The 10,021-nt window shown below is 27.4% G+C and overlaps 1 protein-coding gene across 1 annotated transcript; it reads right to left on the bottom strand.

Moving 5' to 3' along the window:
* Positions 1–1,183: 1,183 nt before the first annotated feature.
* LOC130969807 (transcription factor MYB13-like) lies at positions 1,184–2,532 on the bottom strand. The gene is made up of 3 exons (XM_057895698.1): positions 2,241–2,532; positions 2,011–2,140; positions 1,184–1,907 (listed from the first exon to the last, which is right to left on the bottom strand). The coding sequence occupies exons 1-3, from the start codon at positions 2,371–2,373 to the stop codon at positions 1,214–1,216; spliced, it is 957 nt and encodes a 318-aa protein (XP_057751681.1). The 5' UTR covers positions 2,374–2,532; the 3' UTR covers positions 1,184–1,213.
* Positions 2,533–10,021: the final 7,489 nt, after the last annotated feature.

Genomic DNA, 10,021 nt, shown 5'->3' with positions numbered 1-10,021 from the left:
TCCCAAATTAAGGATTTTAATGTATAGATATTTTTAATTTTTATATGAAAAAGTATCAACAGATAATGAAAATACTAAATAATGTGAACGATGAATATATCGGATGTTCAATTTTTTAGGTGTGCGAAGGGTTATCATAATATTAAAATTTAAATAAGTAATTTAAAATGTAGTATATTTTTACTTTATTGAGCCAATTTTAGAATTCTTTATTTACACAAATTGTTCTAATCCCGATCTTAATCCCATCTAATTCCAAGTAGTAAATGTTCGGTCTTAATTATGTGTCATAGAATAAGAAATTATTAGAAACGTTATAAAAATAAAATTTCACAAGGATATAAAATCACTAAATTTTACAATATTCTTTAATCTATATTTTGTAAATAAAAGTGATTTTAAAATTTAAGTATAAGATAACAAAGAAAAAAATATATGTAAAATAAAATATTATGTACATATTAAAATTCAATACTAAATTAGTTACTATATATTTATATATAAATATATATTATTTAATTTATTATTTTTAATGTATATTTTATATTTTAATATTTATTTTATATGAATAAATACATTGATATTTTTTTATATACACGTAATATAATTATATGTAAAATTCATCAGATTTAAATTTTTGGAATAACTAATTTAATAATAATAATTATCGTAAATATTTTCGTGAATAAAATTCTATGGACCATATAAAATGTTTAATTTAATTTGCAGAGATAATTTTTCACTGATTAGATCATATATCCACATATATAATTGTAAACTTTAATTGAACTTTTTTTTTGGCACACATGAATAAAGCTGATAATAGAGCAAAACTTTTCTAAATAGTAGATCAATAATTACAACCTCAGCTTTCTTTTTCCCTCTTCCACTCCTCTCTCTCTTATTTATGTTCTAATAATACTCTTAATTCATTCACTAATAAACTAGCCCAAGTTTCAAAACCCTTGTTATTCAATTAAGAAAAACCATTATTCAAAACATTTTAAGTAGCAGCTGCAATAAAAGTAAAATTCACGTATAATTATTTTTATATAAAATTAATAATTCAAAAATTAGATTTATTAAATAATTAAATTATTATTTAATAATTTTTAATTATTAATTTTATATAAAAACAAGCATACGTGAATTTTACCTTTTAATTACTGTTAACAATAGAAGATGAAAATCCCAACATTATATTAGATTTTATTCAATGGAATAAGCTAAGATGTTGATCATACAAATGAGTAGTACTTGGAGTGCTCCAAGGATCTGACCCACACAGCGTTGTAAAGTATTCAGATGATGGAGGCATAAAAGGAATGTGGGACACGTCATCAGATTCAGACACACATGGCTGGGTCCAAAAACTTTCCATCATTGTTGGTTCAATCAAGAAGCTCCCAAACTCTTTCTCCAGATCAAACAAACTTGACGTACTGTTGTTGGATGATAATTCCAACTCTTCATTTTCATTGGCCACTGAGATTTCACAAGGATCAAACACATTGCTAGTACTACTAGGCACTGTTACTACTGTTTCTTGTTCATGCAAGATTTCAGCCAGATATGGTTCTGTCCAGAAACTTCCATCCAGAAAAGCGAAATCGTCGTCTTCAAGAACCATATTGTTCTTATTATTATTATTGTGACTTTGATCCCAGGAAGTTATGGAGGAAAATTCACTTGAAGATGACAATGGTGATAATGGTGAAGTAGTAGTAGTAGTAGTAGTAGTGTTGCTCTCTGCTGAGATCTGATGAGTAGTTTCTTTGGGTTTGGATTTGGTGGCGGTTTCGGATTCTTCTTCATTGGTTTGGAAGCGCTTCTTGAGTGTGGTGTGCCAATGATTCTTGATTTCGTTATCAGTTCTTCCAGGTAGTTCCGCAGCAATGGCAGACCATCTGCAAGTAACGGAACCATGAATCTTTATCAAATTCATGTTCTAGTAATTTTGAATCCATTAATTTAAGTTAAATAGAATGTCACAAAGACACCATTAATTACCTATTTCCAAGTTTAGAATGCAATTTGATTATGCAAGCTTCTTCCTCTTGAGTGAAGTTCCCTCTTTTGAGATTAGGCCTTAGGTAATTCATCCACCTCAATCTACAACTTTTCCCACACCTAGCCAGTCCTGAAAATTTTTAATTCAAAACAAAATCCTATTAATTAATTACGTCAATTTCTCACTAATCACCAGAAAAAGAGGGTAGAATTAGTACAAGTTAAGTTACCTGCAAACTTAGGCAATTGGCGCCAATTCCAGCTACCATACCTAGTAACATAGGCAATTAACTTCCTATCTTCCTCAGGAGTCCAAGTACCTTTCCTCAATCCACTCTTGTCACAAGAAGGTGTTCTAACCATCTTCCCTTCAAATTCAATTCAACCAAGTAATTATTAACAACACACTAAGGTAGCAACCTTAGTGAGTAGTAGTGTTTAGTTTTTAGTTTGTATTTGAATCTTGTAGTTCTAGTTGTGGTGTGAGAGAGTTAGAGAGGAACACAAAACAAGAGCAATTGATGAGTGTGGGTTTCGATTTGGTCTCTGGCTGCCACTTATATATATGCATGACGCGTCACGACCAAAACGTGTTACATGCTTTATGATATATATTTATTTCTTTATTTTACTACACTGATTTTAATAATTAAAAGATTCCTTTGACTTCCAAATAAGGGGGGTCTTTCTCAATTAGATAGCTATGTTATGTTATGGGGTTATGTTGTGTGCTTTCATCACACTAAAACCAGTCAAATATTCATCATATAATGTTTTCTTTCACTATCAAGAGCGGAAACGGTTGAGCTTCTTTTCATTATTTATTTATTTATTTGTTTATTTATTTATCATTCAACCTGCTAGTTATCTTCCTGGAAGATAACAGGAAATTAGACTAGCCCCTGTTGGGTTTTGGTAAATAAGCACGTGTAGCAATTCGTGTACACGGACACATTTTTACTATCTTAAATTAATTATTGTGATCAAGCATTATTTTTTTAAAAAAAAAATTACGGTCAACCCATTTCCACTGATGATTTTGTCTATTCTGAATTGTTGTTGTTGTTGTTATTGATTTTCAATTTTTGAAATACTTGAAATAATTCTTTGAATTCGCTTTTTCCTCTTGGTTCCCATTACAAAATGACTATACTAGGTGCTTGGAAATGCTTAAGAATTAAATTTATTATTTTGACAATTATTATTTTTATAATCACTTTTCAAAATAATCAATTATGTCACAATTAATATATGTTTATATAGTTTTGATGAAAAGTGGTTTTAAGATAATTTATTGTGTTTAAAATGTATGAAAAGGTAATCTTTTAGTGAGATAATTACAAAAATAATATGAAATTATTGTTTATATTATATGATATTTAATACTTAGAGTTCAAATTAGTAAAATCATTACAATTCAGAAATTATAAGTTGTTGAATATAACCATAAGCTTTAAAATATTACTTTTATTTATAAGATGTTTTTTAGCTTAAATTATTAATTTCAATTATAACCCATTTCCAAATTTTATCCGAATATAATTATTGTTTTACAAAATATTTTTTTTATTCATTGTTTTTTTCTTCCTGATTTCCAAATATATTGTAGAAAAATATTAGAGGCTTATTAGAATTTATTATCTTTTGCTATTAGTTATTAGTGATTAATATTTAAAAATATGAGATAAAGTATGTTGTTAGATTACTAGACTAAAGAAACTAGACTAAAGAAATTGAGTTGATGGCTAAGTAATGACCAATAATAATAAATTCTGATGGTCTATAGTATTTCTCTATATTATATCTATTATATATTATTAATTTTATACTTAATTTTATAAATTAAATGATAATTTAATTGATATAATATTTTAATTATTTTAAAAGAGGCATATTATATAAATATAATTAGTCATTCTATAATATATAACTATTTATTACTTTTAATTCTAAAAAAATTTAAGTTTTAATTCCTATGCCATCTTTAAAAGGCTATATTTTATACTAACTTTTTTAACATAAAAAATCCAATAATAATTCTTTAGATGGTAATGAGTTAAAGAATAATTTTTAATAAATTTTTAGAAATTGTTTATTATTCTATTTTAAATTCATAAATTTATAAAAATATAGATTTTGTAAAATTTAAACTAAAACAAAAAAGTTGAATTTCTATTCTTATTCGTTTAATTTTTTGATATTTTATTTAAATTCAAACGGGGTAAGTTAGAAGTTAATAATCTGAAACTTAAAAGTAATGAATATTAATAATTTGTACATGTAGTAAATCGAATCAAGCTAATTCGATTTACTATATATGTATTGTATAGTAGTAAATCAAATCAGATAGATTTGATGTAGCAGTGAACCATATAATTCGAATCATGTTGATTCGATTCAGTACTATCAAGACTAATTGGAATTCAATAAATTCGAGTTATATAAAGTTTTAGTGCACTATATAATTCGAATTCACTGAATTTGATTTAGAGTTATGCACAAGATATATACGTAACTTTTTTATTTGGGACTTTTATGTAATATTGTAATGGGTTTGGTTTATCAATGTATTTTACCTTTTCTTAACTATTTTTTTTAAAGATAAATGTTATTTTATTAATATAAAATAAAAGTGTTTCTATAAGGAAATACAAAAGAATTGGGTATTCCCATTTATCACCAACTGTGACTAAAAGACTAAGAGCTTAAAGAAGAGTAAAATAAGAGTAAAAAAAATTTGCAGCATCTATCAGGTATGACTCACGAGTTCACGCACTAAATTTTTACTTTTTTACATATTTATTATATATAATTTAGAGAAAATACTAATGTTGTGATTAATAAAAATCTAGATTTAGTTATTTCAAAAAAAAATTAAGCTAATTTTATAACTATTAGTATAATTTTTTATACTAATATTTAATTATATTTTTATATATCTAGAAAGAAAAAATATTCTTTTTAAATAACAAACATAAAAATTAATTATTTTTATTTGTGCAACAAATTTAATATCTAATTAAATATAAAAGTATACACATTAAATTCTTTTAAGTTTTAGATAATAAATATTAAAATTGATTATTAATAAAAATTAAAATCTTTGATATTAAAATAATAAATAAAAAATTTATTACGACAAAAATCTTGGCCATTTTAGACAATAAAAATTTTTATTTTTCTACAATTTTTTTATAAAAATTATTTGATTATATAAATTTTTTTGTCCTATAATCTATAATATCAAAATAAAATTAATATAATTTTAAAAAAATTTTATTTTTATAATATTATTACAGACAAAAACACTAATATTTTCTAAAAATCTTTAGACCTAGTCACCGGTCATGACCCCATTCAGACCATCATAAGTGTGAAAGTAGCGAAAGTCATTTTTGAACGAAATGCATAACGAATGACCGGGAAACTCTTGAAGATCAATCACTTTACCGGAAAGTGAAATAAATAAAAGCTTTAAATATGTTCCTAAATCCTAATTCTTATAAATATATAAGTTGTTTTGACTATAGTTTTTTTTTTTAGTTTTTATGGTTAAACTTCTGGATTTTTCTTTTATGGTGTTTTTTAATTAATCATTTTTGAAAAACAAAATAACTCTTCCAAATTCTTAAAATATATTTAATATTAAAAATTAATTTTTTTTAAATATTGTTTTATTTAATTTTAATATATTGATAACACAATTATGTGTTTTTACACGTCGTCCAATTAAAAAATATGCTTACTAGACATTTGATATTATGGATTATTAAATAAAATATTTTTGTTGATGTTATAACGTATAATAATTAAATAATATTATAGGTTCTTTACAGTACTATAAATCAAAACTAAATTTAAAATTAATATGTAACAATTGCACTAATGTGAGGTAGAAAAGTTAAATGTTAGAATAAAGGTGATGATTAATGAAAGCAATTATGTGTGTAACATATACCTAACAGCTAAAATGCTAAATATGTGCTTAAACTATTTTCATGTTATTTAACCAAGTGCCAAATTCAATCATCGGATGAAGCCTCTTTCTCGTGTTGAACACACCATTTCTATTTCAACCAATATGAAAAAACATGGATAACCAACTAAGGATGCACACTACAAAAAAATGGGTGGACATCATCGGATTTATCGATAATTTATTTATCGTCAGATTTATTATCGGAATAAATTCGACGATATAAATTTTGCGGATAATTATTTATCGACGAATTTTTTATCTGCCGCTAATTATCTTTAGAAATTTTTCGTCAATAACTTTTATCGTCGAATTTATCTTCTGGTAAATTCGACGGTAATATGTTATTTAATAATAAGGGGTAAATATTGTTTTGGTTTCTAATGTTGAGGGTCAGAATAAAAACTGTCTCTGATGTAATTTTTTATTTAGAATCGTCCTTAATGTTACATTTAATTTTAAAATTGTCCTTTCTAATAAAAATTTTTCTAAATGACAAAAATACTCTTTTTTCCACTATTTCATTCTTCTTGTTCTTCTTCTTCCATAAGAACAAATTTTTCTTCCAGAAGAACAAGACTCAAAATTTCAAAATTTTAAATACAGTTAACAAAATTCAATTACAAGAATTAAAAATATCCAAATTCATCTTCAATTACAAAAATAAAAAATCTATAAATTTAGAGAAATAAGAAACAAGAACAAGAACAAGAAATAAGAACATATTAGGAAAATCCAGAACAAGAACAAAATCAACAATAAGAACAAAAACAGAAATTCAGAAATCTACAAAAAAGCAACAACAATCCAAAAATCTAGAAATAAGAACAAGAACAAAACCAACAATAAAAATTAGGGAATTAGGGATTATGATGATCAGATTCAACAATAACTAATAATCAGATTCAACAACTAAAACATTATTCAAATCCAAAAATAACAACATTAAATTCAACAACTAAATCAACACACAACAACGAGAAAATCAGAAAATAACAAATTAAAATCAGATTTAAAGTAGAAGTAGAAGCAAACCCAAAAGAAGTAGAAACAAAAGCTCAAGCAAAAGTAAAAAGCAGAGGCAGAATCAAGAAGCAGAAAACAAAGCAGAAACAGAGGTCGAAGCAAGAAGCAGAAGCGACGAGATGCAGCGGCGAGGAGCAGTGGCGAGAACGCGACGATGAGGAGCAGCGGTGCAGAAGTAGAAGCTCTCTCCCTGGCTCGCGACGGCGACGGTAGCTCCAAGCTTCGCCGGCGCCGTCCCCCTCCCCAATTCACCTTTTCCTTCCCCCCGGCATCCTTTCCCTTTTCCCTTTCTCCCTTCCCCCTCGTGTCTTTTCTTTTTTTTAATTTTATAAATTTTTTTATAAAAAAAAGACGATTTTATTAAAAAAAGGGTAGCTTCGTTATTTATAAAAAAATTATTAGAAAGGACCAAAACAATACTTACCCTTAATAATTACCAATAGATTTATCCGACAAAAATTTAATTTTTTTTATAAATTTATTCATCATCATCCTCCTAAAGCATATATAACTATTACCAATTAATCAAACAAATAAAAAAAAGATAAAATTAAAGTACAAAAAGAAAAAAAAGAATAACCAACTACACTATAGGACAATAACCCCATATTCTACAAACAGAAAGAAAAATTATATATAAAAATTAATGGCCTATACAGTTGACTTAGTAAGCTTAATCCAAATTAAAATTCTATCCACTACTAGCTAAATCAACATATAAATTTGTTCATTTTTTTCTCAAGCATTAAGATTTCGAAAATATCAAAAATGGGTACCAAAAATAGATTATAAAATTTATAGAAAATGTTCACTCTATCAATGTTTGATATCATCGTACTTTGTGAATTAAGATATAAACAATTGAATATTAGTTATAGGTATAATCTATCGAGAAAATGAACAAAGAATAAGCACAAAATTATAGAGAAAGTAAAAGTGAAGAGAATTAATGTGTGATTAAATTTTAAGTTTCAGTAAACCAATAAGGATGTATTTTTTTACAGAGACAAGAAATTGATACAAGGACACTGAGATACAAAATTGTGTTTGACAGATAAGACATAAACAGACATTGTGTCCAGAGACAATGAATTAGTGTATTTTATGTTCATCCTGACAGAAAGAACAGAAAGACACTAACAAGAGACACAACTTATTTTTTATTTTTCTTTTATTATTCTTATTAATTTTTTATAATTATATTTTTTTCTCAAATTTTTTGAATGAAAAAAATGAGAATAAAATATATTTTCATAATTTATTTTATCTTATCACCAAACAGAATACAAAAATACTAAATTATGTGTCTCTGTCCTTTATGTCTTATTCTCAGTGTCTTGTCTTTTCCTGTTCTCAGAAATAGACGCAACCTAAGAGAAGACTTATGAAAATAACACCAAAAATAATCATCAATCATAAAACAAGTTAAAAACAAGTAATTGATTTTTTACTTGCCACCACCAGCCTTGCTAACCTAATTGTTTTGAAGCTGCAACGACAAAAGAAGTTAAAATTCAAACATGTTAAAAATAATTTGAAAACTAATTAAAAATTCTTTAAAACAAGTACCGAACAATATTCCACATAAATAAACACTCACAACTACAACAGATTTGTTATTTGGATGCTCTTTCTTATATTGTTCTCTGAACTCAAACTTACAAAATGAAAACATAACAAAAAATCTCAACCAAGAATAAAAAACAAACTAAAAATTATAACAAGAGAGTTAGATGCAGCTCAATAATAACTACTTACGTCAAATTAAACAAATTATCTAAACCTACGTCAAAAATTAAAATTGAAAAACTAAAAAAATTCAGTATCAAAAATTTATGGAATAAAAATAGAAAAAGCTCAGTGAAAAGTGAAGTCAATGAACTCATTCACTCTACAAAAGCAGAACCAAGAACATAATGATGGAGGAGTCACGAAAAGAGAAAGCAGTGGATGGCGATGTGACAGGAACTAAGTACGACTGGTAGCGAGAATGTGAGGTGGCAAGAACATCTGAACCACGGACCACAGTCACTGAAGAAGGAGCGAGATAGGATTAGGGTCCAAAAAGGGGTTAGGTTTTTTTATTTATGATGAAGTAAAAATAAGGAAGGAATAGAAAGAGAGCTGAGGGCAACTTACCTGGAGGAGGGAGGAGAAATACAGGTGGGCGATTAAGGGAACAACGACAATGGCAGTAGTGGTGGAAGTGACAAAAATGGCAGCGACAGAGCAACTAACGTGTCGCAAGGAGTACCTAGCCGAGTTCACGCAGTCTTTGAACGTAGTTGGTGGTGGCCGACGCTGGCGGAGGGGTTACCTGATGTGGTTTGGGGAGAGAGAAAAGAGAAGGGAAGGTTAGCGAGAGAGAGAGAGAGAGAGAGAGAGACTATTTCAAAAATAAAGGGGGAGAGGGTTCACGGTTCGAATTTAGGGCAAGATTACTGTTAGATTTACTGGTGAAAGTAGTTCGACGGTAACGCTTTAAAAGTGACCAAAGCGTAGTTATACTAATCAAGAATTACTGATGGATAAATCCGACAGTAATCTCGGCGCCATTTTTTTGTTTTTCCTCCAATTATTTCCAACGAATTTACCATCGAAAAATCAAATTTAATGGTAATATTTTTATTCGACGAATTTATTGACAAATCCGTCGATAAATTCACTGATAAATTTGCCGCTAACTTTCAACGTTAAATATGATAGTATTCAACATTTTTCTTACAGTGGTAGCTAATAACTACACTCAACTAATCATAAACCAGATTTTAAAAATTAAAAAAAATACAACATGATTTTAGAATTCATAAAAATTATTTTTGCACTCTCAAAAAATACGTTCCTTACTATTCCAACTAACCCATAATGCTCCAGGATCACGATCTTCTTCTCTTCCATTGCAGCGACATCACCTCCCCCTTACTCTCCATGCCGCTAGCTCTTCCTGCTTCTTTGCCAGTCGTCATATCATTGCCCACCTATGCCTCCTCTTCCAAACGCTTCTCACCA

The sequence above is a fragment of the Arachis stenosperma genome, chromosome 3 (assembly GCF_014773155.1).
Source record: "Arachis stenosperma cultivar V10309 chromosome 3, arast.V10309.gnm1.PFL2, whole genome shotgun sequence".
In the NCBI taxonomy this organism is placed as follows: Eukaryota; Viridiplantae; Streptophyta; class Magnoliopsida; order Fabales; family Fabaceae; genus Arachis; species Arachis stenosperma.
Note: the sequence above shows the minus strand (reverse complement) of the source record. Positions and strands in the feature narration are given on the sequence as shown.